The following is a 13,304-nucleotide window of genomic DNA, read 5'->3' as shown; positions in this document are numbered from 1 at the left end:
CTTAGTAGTTTTTTTTTATCTGTTCTACTTAATATGACTGGTTTAGATCTGTAATTGATGCACAGTTATTCTTAAGTGTTGAAAATTAACTGAAATGTGATCCCTGTTGAACATGGTGGTGGGAATGGGAGAGGGAAGAGATGTATAATCTGGGACATGCTCAGGCTGACTTGCCCCAAGTGGTGGAGTTGGAAGCATACCAGGGGATTCCAATTCAATCCCATCGAGGTGGCATGTACCAATGCCATCTCACTGTTCCAGGTGATCAGTTTCAGTTCACAGTTGGTCATGGTGAAGGGACTGGGAGTCAAAGGGAACACATAGACAAGTCTAGTACCTGCTAACGCTAACCGATGGAGTAAATAAAGGGGAGAGTGATCCAACATGGGAAGTGAGATACTCAGTAGACTCATAGAATGGCAGATGTCCTAAATAGCACTCTGGCCTCAGAATCAGCCCTAAAGGCATTCGGAGCTGGCTGAAAAGCTCATGAGAGTATTTATTTCAGGCATGGAAAGCCAAGACACTCTGGCAAAAGATCTCTGCGAGTGAGATCCCAGTGGAAAGAACAGGTCATCAAAGAAGGAGGTACCTTTCTCTGAAGGGAGGAGAGAACCTCCACTTTGACTATGACCTTGTCTAAACAAGATAAGAGTCGGAGAACTCAGAGGGCTTCCATAGCCTTGGAAACTCATGACTGGAGCATAGGGAGATTACTGATGCCATAGACAGGAGTGTCAATTGGTAAAGTCAACAACAGGAGTCACTGTGCACTTACTCCTCATGTAGGATCTCTATCCTTAATGTGCTGTACATTGAGATTTAATGCTATAACGAGTACTCAAACAATATATTTCACTTTGTGTTTCTATGGGGGTGCAAACTGTTGAAATCCTTACTTAATACATACTAAACTGATCCTCTGTAAAAAAAAAAAAAAAAAAAAAAAAAAAAAAGAAATTATCAATTCCCAACTTGACTCTCACTGGGATTAAACATGACAATAGGTCTGCTCTGATTTCATCATCATTTAAAAAAATCATCTATTATTTTTCACTTTATGTTTCTGTGTGGGAGCAAACTGTTGAAATCCATACTTAATGTATACTAAGCTGATCTTCTGTATATTAAGACAATCGAAAATGAATCATGATGTGAATGGAAGGGGAGAGGGAGTGGGAAAGGGGAGGGTTGTGGGTGGGAGGGACGGTATGGGGGGGAAGCCATTGTAATCCATAAGTCGTACTTTGGAAAATTATATGCATTAAATAAAAGTTTAAAAAAAAAAAAAATCTGAATGTTAAGGGAGTTGGCACTGTAACGCAGCGGGTTAAAGCCCCAGCCTGCAGTACCGGCATCCCATATGGGCGCTGCTTCGTGTCCTGGCTGCTCCTCTTCTGATCCTGATTTCTGCTGTTGCCTGGGAAAGCAGTAGAAGATGGCTCAAGACCTTGGGCCCCCACACCTGTGTGGGAGACCCAAGAAGAGGCTCCTGGCTCCTGGCTTCAGATCAGCTCAGCTCCAGCCGTTGTGTCCTTTTGGGGAGTGAACCAGCAGAATGGAAGACCTCTCTCTTTCTCTGTCTCTACCTCTCTCTGTAACTCTGTCTTTCAAATAAATAAAATAAAACTTTAAAAAAAATAAAATCTGAATGTTGGGACAAGAGACACTGCTTAAGATACCTGCATTCTGTTTTGGAGCTCCTGGTTTGAGCCCCAGCTCTGCTTCTGGTTCTAGCTTCCTGCTAATGTACAGCCTGGGAAACAGCAGGTGATGGCTGGAGTACTTGGCTTCCTGCCAACTAAGTGGGAAACTGGGATTGAGTTCCAGGCTCCTAACTTTGGCCTGGCCCAGCCCTACTGTTATGAATATTTGGGGAGTGAACCAGTAGATACAAGATCTCTCTTTCTGTCTGTGTATGTGTGTGTGTGTGTGTCTGTCTGTCTGTCTGTCTTTCTGCCTTTCAAGTAAAGTAGAAAGAAATAAAAATTTAAAAAAATTTGAATGTTGTCAAATTAATCCGGCCCCCTCAGCAGAGTGAACAGGGGCTCATAATTTGTTGTTGAGTAACGACAGTGGGTGAGTGAATGAAGAGAACTGGTTATTGAGCTGTAGAATCTTCTCTGTGAGTCTAGTGTCTATTGGCACATTTCCCACAAACCATCGTTTTGTTCAGCCCTCTGTTTTCTAGGATGTCTCCCTCTCTTTGAAGAGCGACGTTGCTGTTCATGAGTTTTATTAAACTTCCCCTACACGCACAACATAATAAAACCCTTGGGAATGTAGAAAAATAATAAAATACGTATCTTTCACCTGCAAGGAGCAAATGATGTAGTTAGGAAGATGAAGCAAAAAGGAAATAGCAAAATGAGACCATTACAGAGCAGCAGATGACCTTGAAAATTAATGTATGTAACTGGAATAATACATGGGAGCTGAAGACAGTGAGGAAAGGGAAAGACAGAAGCGATCCTGCCTACACCGTGGGAAGCAGGTAAGGACATGCAGGGACAGCCCCGGGTCCTGGCTGTCAGCCTGAGAGGAGGGGCAGAGAGCACATGAACTTGGCAGTGTAGGGAGGAGTGAGACAGTGACTGCTTATAGAGGCTGAAGCAGAAAAAAGCACCATGGTTAACAACATGTGGTTATTTTTTGTTTTATTTGTTTTGCAGGAGGTCATGGGTCCCCCTGTAGGTGGGGTTTGTCTGAAGGTTTGGAACCGAGTGTCAGTTACACCTGACTGCGCTCTGTCTTCGGAACAGGGCCCGATGGGCGTTCTTAAGGTCTTTGGGGTTGTCCAGGCATTTCGGAGGCTCTTTTGCTCATTTGAGAATAAAATATTTCCGAACCTGGCAAATGCAGGCTGTTGGCTGTCTAATGAACTATATTTTAAGGAAAGTTGCCTCGTAGAGCTGTCCCTTGTAGAATGAAGGAAAGGGGGGCTCACTTCTTTCAGCACGGAAGGATATTTAGGAAAAATGTATATTACAGTGTACCCTTTAAACATGTTGTGCTTTCTGTCCAAAGGCCAGATCAGGCTGATATGTAGAGTAGGAGACTAATATTTAACAAAGGAAATGGTATCCTAGTTCATACTTACATTGGGGAGGCTATAGGCTTTCCAATTAACTAAAGAAAATTTGATAAGAAGTTAATGGTTGGTATGGAATGTGAATGTTTACTGTTTGCAAAATGATTGGTACAGCTTTCTAGTATGAAAGTGTGGTTGAAAAAGGAGATTTTTGTTGTTGTTGTTTAAAAATTTGCTTTAATTATATTTTCATGAATTCCAGGAAGAACATCATTGCTTTTTTGTAACATTAACTGCAAAGAGGGGCTGGGGCCGTGGCTAACTTGGTTAATCCTCCGCCTGTGGCACTGCCAGCATCCCGTATGGGCACCGGGTTCTAGTCCCAGTTGCTCCTCTTTCAGTCCAGCTCTCTGCTGTGGCCCGGGAGGGCAGTGAAGGATGGCCCAAGTGCTTGGGCCCTGCACCTGCATGGGAGACCAGGAAGAGGTACCTGGCTCCTGGCTTTGGATAGGCGTAGCTCCAGCCGCAGCAGCCATTTGGGGGGTGAACCAACAGAAGGAAGATCTTTCTCTCTGTCTCTCTCTCACTGTCTAACTCTATCTGTCAAATAATAATAATAAAAAAAAAAAAAAGCAAAGAGAGACATCTGAACATACACTTAAAAAATGGATTCGCAGTGAAAATAAAGCATGTCAATACTAAAATATAGTTATGTGGTTCCCTGAAGGGAAAAAGACTTCTTCTACTTATCTATCCACTTGGATTTTATTATAAGAAAATATTGTTTTCTTGAAAGAGTTGGGGAAGTTTTCAGTTTGTGCTACTGTTATAGTTAGGGTCTAATGGAAGTCTCTCATTCTGAAAGCCATTATTTGTGCCTCCTGTAATTTATCAGAAAATTTGAAAATATAACAGCTTGGTAACTGGATTCTTGTTACATATAAAGCTTTTAGCAAAAATATGTAACAAAATTTATGCAAAAAACAATTTTGTCTTTATATACAGAAATTTGCTAAAAAGAGATTTGTAGAAATATACAGATGAACATATTTTTTAGATTTTTATTTAAGAAAAAAATCTCTTCGATTAATTTGTTTCTTTTTAAAATTTATTTTATTTATTTGAAAGACAGAGTGACAGGGGGAAGAGAGAGATCTTCCATCTCCTGGTTCCCTCCCTAAATGGCTTCAAGAGCTGGGGCTGTGCTAGACCAAACCTAGGAGCAGTATCTGGGTCTCCCATGTGAATGCAGGGGCCCAAGCACTTGGGCCATCATCTGCTGCTTTCCCAGGTGCATTAGCAGGGAGCTGGATCAGAAGCAGAGCAGCTGGGACTCGAATCAGTGCCCATATGGGATGCTGGCATTGCAGGAGGCAGCTTAACCCAGTATGCCACATGACAGCCCCTAAATTATGTTTCCTAATAATTTAATTTTTCATATAGTGATTTATTCCACTGATCTTATGACCTCTAAACTTGACGTGGAGAGCTGAAAATAGAAAGTAATGGGGGCCGGTGATCTCTGTCTCTCCCTCTCTGGTTCTCTACTCTCTCTCTCTAACTTTGCTTTTCAAATAAATAAATCAATCTTTTATGTATATATAAAATATATAACATAATGTAATATATATTCTTGTTTAGATAAAAATCTAGATATATAGATAGATAGGTATACTGTTGATTAAACTGTAATGTAAGAATGGTTGGAAGTATTACCACTTTAAAGGTTGATTGGTCATTCATGCTTCTGAGTGAAGTAGTCATTCATCCTTTCTTTGAAACTACCTATGGTGCTTGCAGTGAAATAAGAGGGATGTCGGGCCGGTGCTATGGCATAGCCAGAAAAGATGCTGTTTGGGGATTGGCATCCCATATGGTTGGTGATTTGAGTCCCGGCTGCTCCACTTCTGATCCAGCATCCTGCTAATGCACCTGGGAAAGCAGCAGAAGATGGCCTGAGTGCTTGGGCTCTTGTATCTGAAGAAGCTCTTGGCTCCTGGCTTTGGATTGGCCCAGCTCCAGCCATTGGTGGCCATTTGGGGAGTGAATCAGCAGATGCAAGACCTCTCTCTCTCTCTCTCTCTCTCTCTCTCTCTCTCTCTTTCTCTTTCTCTTTCTCTTTCTCTTTCTTTCTCTCTCTGTAACTCTGCCTTTCAAGTAAATAAATTTTTTAAAGGAATAGGGATATTAATTTAACTACAGGAGAATTTAAGAATTTGCGTACTAGAAACTGATTTGATTTTTTAGAAAGATTTATGTTATTTTATATATTTCAAAGGTAGAGTGACAGAGAGAGAGAGACACAGAGATCTTCCATCCTGTGGTTCACTCCTCAGATGGTTGCAGTGGCTGGGATTGGGTTGGGCCTGGCATAAGCCAGGAACCCAGAACTCCATCCTGGTCTTGCACATGGGTGACAGGGGCCCAAGCACTTAGGCCATCTTTGCTCTCCCAGGTGCATTAGCAGGGAGCTAGATTGGAAATAGAGCAGCCAGGACAGGAACCAACTCTCATATGGGAGGCTGGAATCACAAGCAGAGGCTTAGCCCGCTGTGCCACAATGCTGGCCCTGGATTCGATTTTGAATCTCTTATTTTGTTACTTCCCTGGGCCTGTTATCTAATCTCTGTAGGCCTCAAATTTTCATTTCCAGAGTTGATGCTTCATCATCAATAGAAGTACAGATGCATACGGAGAGAGTTCATGTGTGTGAGGAGGTTAGTGCAGTTCTAAGTCCATCGAGAGCTCTCACTAAATACTTGCCTTTTTTTAAAAAATGTTACTAGAGGAGGAGGAATAAGAGAAGAAAGGAAATTTGGAGTATAGGTGGGGGGGAGGGTGGGCTGTCAGACCTGAGAGAGGCTAGCTTTACACCTCAGAGAGTCTCAGTGACCGGGGCAGAGTGGCCCTGGAAGCTGGGAGCCCAAAAGGGGCCTGCAAGCACAGCTGTTGTCCTTCACATCTGGGAGCATGAAGGTCAGTAGAAAGACATTAAAATCTTGTTGGTCTCTTGGCAATTTGAGTGTTTCCTAATGCCTTTCCCCGGGAACTGTCGGAGGCAGGACTTTGAATCCTGGCAACCAGAAGGGACTGATTTAACTAACTTTGGTGAAGTTTTAAAAGGCCCAAAGAACTTAGAAATCTGAGGGAGGATAAAAGATCAGATCCAATTTCATCTCAATAGAAAACTACCTCCCTCCCTCCCTTCCCCTCCCCCTTCCTTCCTTCCTTCCTTCCTTCCTTCCTTCCATCCATCCATCCATCCATCCATCCATCCATTTATTTATTTGAAAGTCAGAGTTTCACAGAGAGAAGGACAGAAAGAGAGAGTTCTTGCATCTACTGGTTCACTCCCCAGATGACCACAATGGCTGGGGCTGGATTAGGCTAAAGCCAGGAGCCAGGAAGTTCATCCAGGTCTCCCACATGGGTGCAGGGGCCCAAGCACCTGGGCCATCATCCACTGCTTTCCCAGGCACATTAGCAGGGAGCTGGATTGGAAATGGAGCAGCCAGGACTCAAACCAGTGCCCATGTGGGATGCTGGCCTTGTAGGTGGAGGCTTTACTCGCTATGCCACAATGCTGGCCCCCCAAAATGTCTTTTTTAGAGTTTGCTTCCTTGACTTACCAAATATCTCTTTGGTGGTTTCAGGGTGCACTGAAGTTTAGGAGAGAAGAAGAGACCTTAATTGATGAAAAAAAAGCTTCACATAAAATTGTTTGTGCTACAAAATGTGGAGGAAGAAAGTGGGATAGGAATTATTGAGGAAATATAGGGAACAGTCAAGATGCATAGGCAGGTGTATCTGTGTGAAGAATTCAGCAAGACCTGCCTGTGGGTGGGTCTCTGGTTGTGAGCCCATGGCCTCTGGGCTGCATCTTTCACAGCTGATTTTGGGGACTCAGCTCTTCTGTCTGTCTGTCCCGGGCTCCTGGTATGGACGCTTCAGTGCCAAGTCTTTGGGTACTAATAGTTAAGTGACATTTCCTAGTCACTGTGTCTTCTAGAGTATTTTGGGACCTGACAGGTTACTTGCTTGATAACTATGAGTTGATATAGCAATACTTTTTCTAGGATTTTTACAGAGGTTGATTTCTTTTAAAATTCCAGTTTTTATCTGACAGATAACATGTAATGTTAAGTCATTGTGTGGTTATTATATAAAAACATATGTCTGTGTGAGCTGATATCAGATTACATCTCCACACTCTGTATCCTGACCTGGAAGCAGGAATGATACAAAGTTGGAGTCTGCCATAGCTTGGCCTTGAACTAAGAGTTACTCACTAGGACACTTTGAGAAAGTGAGTCAATCCTGCAAAGAATCTCTCTCAGTTGCCAACCTGAGAACAGGACCTACCTTACAGAGTGTTGATGATTAGATGAGAATGCACTCGAAGTACTTAGAGCAATATGTGGCACATTATTGAAGTGTAGGACTAGTAGGAAAATAAATATGGGTTACTGGTTCACTGGGTTTGTCTTCTCAAATTTTGCCAACTATTTTGAAAGTTTACTCGATGGAATACATTTGCTTCCATAATTTTTTCAAAGGTCTTTGTTTTATTGCAGCATACACATTTTTTCATTGACAAACGCCATGGCAAGCATGAGAATCATATAACTAGAGTAGTCTTTTATACATCAAATCAAACCACTGCATTTTTTTTTTAGCCAACAGGATATTTTGCTCCCAATAAATTTATCTGCTATGCAAAAATGCTTGTTAAGGACATCATATGCTATAATTAGTTGAAGAATCATAGTTTGACAAAAAAGTATTGATATAACACATTTATGCATGATTCTATAATTGTAAAAAAGTTGATGTAGTTTTCTTTAACCCCTCTACCTTCAAGTCTTCTTGTCTTTGTAGAAAGCTATAAGTTGTTTTACTATCTAATACTAGTACTAGTCTAATACTAATCACAGTATTTTGCATTGTAAGGAAATATGGATGACTTTATTTTAATTATAACAAGTAGCTAATGGGTACTGTATATAACATCTTATCATTGACAGTATTGAGTATTGTATGCCTTTAGACTATTAGTATTTACTTTATATTTTCAATGTTTTACCACAATTGCCTTTATTACTTTTCAGCTATGTTTAGGTTTTGTAGGATTTTCACCTTACAAAATGAATACAAAAAATATGTAGTGAAAAGTAAAGTCCTTTCTCACTCTGCCTCCAATTCTCCATTTGCCCTAGAGAAGGAAATACCTTTACATTTTTATTCCTTCCAGAAGTATTTCATGAACATTCAACTCACACCAGTCCCCTTCTCTCACCATACTTACTTTTGTGTATTTGTTTTGTTCTTTTAAGAGTGTATGTGGAAGATCATTCTATATTTCTCTGTTTGCTTCCTTTAGATGCTAAAAGACTTGAAGCAACATCTTTTATACTTACAAGATATAAATGCAGAGCTTTAAAAATAAGAAACATAACATTGTTAGGCAGATGACTTTTTCAATAAGCTTCCTTGCTGGCTTTTCCTGATTATGGGAGAATAAAAATATTTTATGTGTTTAACAGATAATATAGAGTTTGAGTAGAATTTAGCAAAGACTGTAACTCCAGGTTTGTTTTTATTATTTTTCCAATGCAAGATCAACACAGTGTCTGTTAGTGTGCAGCCTGTCTGTGCAGGGCAGATGCTAAATTGGACTGCTGTGTTTAAAACTGGAGGTAAGGGGTTGAAGCCATTTGACTAGGGGAACAGACATGCAAGGAGAACCAGACCCCAGAATCCAAAGCCGGCCCCCATAGGAGTAACATTTTTCAGACCTAGGGGATTATGCGCAAGAATCCTAAAAGGACAGGACAGTCTCTCAACAAAAAATATGTATGCCTGTAAATAGTTTTAAATAGAGTAAATAAAACCTACTAAACATGAGAATTCAGCAAAATGAATATGTAATTCTAACATTTGGGACTGAAGATAATTTCTGCTTGGCTCCCTCTTACTCCATTGACTTCAGCACTTCAGTTAAAATTGTTTTATTTATTTAAGAGGCAGGTAGACACACACACATGGGGGAGGGGGGGAGAGCGAGTGCGGGCTTCCATCTACTGGTTCACTCCTCAAGTGCCTGCAACAGCTGGCTCTCGAACAGCCAAAGCTGGGAGCCGATAACCCAATCCAGTTCTCCCGTGGGTTGCAGGGAGTTAACACCTGATGCCTCCCATGGTCTATATAGGAAGAAGCTAGGTCAGGAGCTGGAGCAGGTATCAAATCCAGTTTCTTTGTTATGGGATGCAGGAGTTGTAACCTACATCTTAACTGCTAGGCTATACTTATCCCAGGATTCTTTAAAAATCAAATAGAATTTTATAGTAAGCAATGGCATATTTTTATAAAAATAAAGGTTTGTGGGTTTTTAAAAAAGATTTATTTATTTATTTGAAAGTCAGAGTTAGAGAGAGAAGGAGAGGCAGAGGGAGAGAGAGGTCTTCCATCCGCTGGTTCACTCTCCAGTTGGCCGCAACCACTGGACCTGCTCCGATCTGAAGCCAGGAGCTGGGAGCTTCCTCTGGGTCTCCCATGCAGGGGCAGGGACCCAAGGACTTGAGCATTCGTCTGCTGTTTTCCCAGGCCATAGCAGAGAGCTGTATCAGAAGTGGAGCAGCTGGGTCTCGAACCGGTGCCCATATGGTGCTATGCCACAGTGCTGGCCCTCCCCAAAATAAAGTTTTATTGCACACTTAATTAGAATGAGGCTCCAAAAAAAAGTAAGAGGTAGAAATCTATCATTTTTACCAAAATTTCTAAACAAGTTTATACACAGATCCCAAGTGACAAACGAACCAAACTGTTCAGGATTTCAAATAATTTAATATGTTTTGAGGGGGCTCACACTGTGGCATAATGGGTTAAGCTTCTGCCTGCGGTGCCTGGCATCCTATATGGGTACCAGTTTGAATCCTGGTTGCACCACTTCCGATCCAGCTTGCTGCTAATGGCCTGGGAAGGCAGTGGAGGGTGGCCCAAGTTCTTGGGCCCCTGTACCCATATGAGAGACCCAAAAGGAGCTCCTGGCTCCTGACATCAGATTGGCCCACCTCCGGCCATTGCAGCCATTTAGGGAGTGAACCAGTGGATGGAGGACCTCTCTCTGTCTCTCCCTCTTTCTGTCTGTAACTCTGCCTTTCAAATAAATAAATAAATAAATCTGTAAAAATGTATATATTTTTGAAAATCTTAGTGATACATTTCAGTGAATAAATTGTTTTGAAAATTGATGGACTTCCTTGAAAATTAGGGCTGATGTTGAACCTTCTCTATAAAAGTATTTAAAGATGTTTTCCCAACTAGCTTCAGTTGCTGTTGTCTTATAAGCAATTATTTTCACTTATTTTATGTGGTGCATATTGACTGCCCAATATAACTAGGAGTGTACAAGAATACAACAAAATTTGTATTCATCTTTAGTTTTACATTGACTAGACAAGCGCCTAAGTCATTTCATCTTTTTAATTAAAAATTTATTTCTTTGGTTATTTGAAAGACAGAGACACAAATGGGCAGAGAAAGAGAGAAAGCTCTCATCTGTTGATTCAGTCTGCCTGCTAGAAGTCGGCAGTAGTGGGTGGGGTGGGGCTCAGCCCACTGAAGCAGGCAGCTGGGAACTCAATACAGAGCTCGCATGTGAGTGATGGGAATCCATCCACCTGAGCCATCGCCACTGACTTCCTGGGTCTGCTTTAGCAAGAGGCTGGAATTAAGAGCCAGAGCCAAGAATCAAACCCACGGACTCTGATGAAGGAAGTGGGTGTCCTGACTAGCAGACTTAATCACTGGCCAAATGCTTGCCTTCACTAAATTATTTTTAAAATAAGAGTTGTGCTGCTACATAGCTGAAGTTTTAAAAATGAAAATAATTTCATCTTTTTTTAAAAAAAGATTTATTTTATTGATTTGAAAGGCAGAGTGACAGAGAAAGAGGGAAAAGCAGAAAAAGAGACCTTCTACCTACTTACTCACTCCCCAGATGGCCACAATGGCTGGTGCTGGGCCAGGTGGAAGCCAGGAGCCAGGAGCTTCATAGGGGTCTTCCACGTGGGTGCAGGGGCCCAAGCACGTGGGCGCAGGGGCCCAAGCACGTGGGCCATCTCCCGCTGCCCTTCTAGGCTCATTATCAGGGAGCTGAATCAGAAGTGGAACAGCCAGAACTCGAACCGGTGCCCAACACACTGTGCCACAATGCAGCCCCAAGTCATTCCATCTTTAGATACTTACATGAAAATGAACACAGATTTATCTACATGGATGTTCATTGAAGCCTTATTTATAATGAAAAATGGAAAGCAATGCGAATCCACTTAAACATTGGATTTACATCATAAATTATGATATAGTCATGTGTAGTTGTCAGTATTTTTTTTTTTTTTTGACAGGCAGAGTTAGACAGTGAGAGAGAGTGAGAGAGACAGAGAGAAAGGTCATCCTTCCGTTGGTTCACTCCCCAAATGGCTGCCACAGCTGGCGCGCTGCGCCGATCCGAAGCCAGGAGCCAGATGCTTCCTCCTGGTCTCCCATGTGGGTGCAGGGCCCAAGCACTTGGGCCACCCTCCACTGCCTTCCTGGGCCACAGCAGAGAGCTGGACTGGAAGAGGAGCAACCGGGACAGAATCCGGCACCCCAGCCGGGACTAGAACCTGGGGTGCCGGCACCACAGGCAGAGGATTAGCCAAGTGAGCTGCGGCGTAGTTGTCAGTATTATGTTGACGACTAACATGAAAATACACGGACAGCAAACTTCTTACTCTTCTTAAGCTTAGTTTTATGTGATTTTTTTCTTCCTGGTTTGTCTCGCCTACTTGGAGTAGGAAGAGTCCCTCAGATCTGGGCAGACCCTCCCACAGGGAAGGAAAAACGTGTCAGGGTTGAACATTTTACAAATGAACATTAAGAGCACAAACTCCATCCCTAGAACAGCAGACTGTGACTTCCTTTACCTCTTTGTGTGGACACTATTCCTATCTTGAAATTTTATTTTCTGACCTCATCCTTTGAATTTTTTTCCCCCTGAAATCATGGGATAAAATGCAATTGAAGGGCCGGCGCCATGGCTCACTAGGCTAATCCTCCGCCTTGCGGCACCGGCACACCGGGTTCTAGTCCCGGTTGGGGCGCCGGATTCTGTCCCGGTTGCCCCTCTTCCAGGCCAGCTCTCTGCTGTGGCCAGGGAGTGCAGTGGAGGATGGCCCAAGTGCTTGGGCCCTGCACCCCATGGGAGACCAGGATAAGTACCTGGCTCCTGCCATCGGATCAGCACGGTGCGCCGGCCACAGCGCGCATTGGAGGGTGAACCACTCGGCCTGTCAAAAATAAATAAATAAATAAATAAATAAATATTTATAAAAAAATGCAATTGAAAATTATTCAGGTTATGGAGAAATGCCTATGCCTTGTCGTAGCCTAGGCTGTGACAGCTTGGTATTGCTTTCCCTCCCCGTGGCTGTGTTACTGTCTGGCTGGCTAGATTGTGCTGAGAGAAAGCGTTAGGGGGACTTAATCCTGTGTAGTCTTTGTGGGCCAGACTCAGGGTGATTTCCTCTCGAAAATGTGCTTCCTCTGTGCCATGTAGTACTTAGCTAAGTGTTTCCAAAAAGCTAACGTTATTTTTATGATACTGTTTTTTCTAGATACTAAGACTTGAAGGTAGTTTTTCCTGGCCAAAGATGGAAAACAGTACTACTACCATTTCTCGCGAGGAGCTTGAAGAACTCCAAGAAGCATTTAATAAAATAGGTATGCTGGAGGGAGAGGAAATACCGTATTCCTGTTCTACTTGATGTCAGATTCAGGAATGGAACAATAGCTTTTCTTTTCTTCAGCCACCACCCAGTTACCCCCAAGTTTATATCCCCCATCTAGCTAGATTTCACTTTATTCTTTCTTTCTGAAAGATAAACTAAGACTGGCTTGAATTTCTCGGTGAATTGGACTTTGGATTCTTTGATCATTTATTTGCAGAGAATAATCTGGGTTAATGAATGACAGTGTAACTGAATCCACTTAGCATAGGATCCTCATTAAAGAGAAAATACAGAACACTTCCTTGTGTATAAACTGAACTCTGGTCTTCTTGTCCTTGTCGCTAACAATAACAGTTTCTGACTTCATGCAGAATATTTTAAAATCTTGGCATTATTTTTAAAGACCATCTGTCTTGTTTCCTTCTCCTTCATGAATAATTTAAAAAATCTTAGTATTGTTGCTACAGGCCACATGTCTTCCTTTTCTTCTTTCACTTTTGAAA

General features: G+C 42.2%; 1 protein-coding gene across 2 annotated transcripts in view; it reads left to right on the top strand.

Annotated features, from left to right (window-relative positions):
• The window catches only part of PLS1 (plastin 1), a 142,396-nt gene that overhangs the window by 75,924 nt on the left and 53,168 nt on the right, over positions 1-13,304 (top strand). For both annotated transcript variants that reach the window (XM_002716570.5, XM_070072688.1), the window contains one exon: positions 12,688-12,793. In XM_002716570.5, coding sequence (XP_002716616.1) covers positions 12,724-12,793 — 70 coding nt within the window. In that variant the 5' untranslated portion in view covers positions 12,688-12,723. The remainder of the gene's footprint in view (positions 1-12,687; positions 12,794-13,304) is intronic.

Source organism: Oryctolagus cuniculus, chromosome 4 (genome assembly GCF_964237555.1).
Source record: "Oryctolagus cuniculus chromosome 4, mOryCun1.1, whole genome shotgun sequence".
Taxonomy (NCBI): Eukaryota; Metazoa; Chordata; class Mammalia; order Lagomorpha; family Leporidae; genus Oryctolagus; species Oryctolagus cuniculus.
The sequence above is the reverse complement of the archived record's forward strand: the minus strand, read 5'-3'. Positions and strand labels throughout refer to the sequence as shown.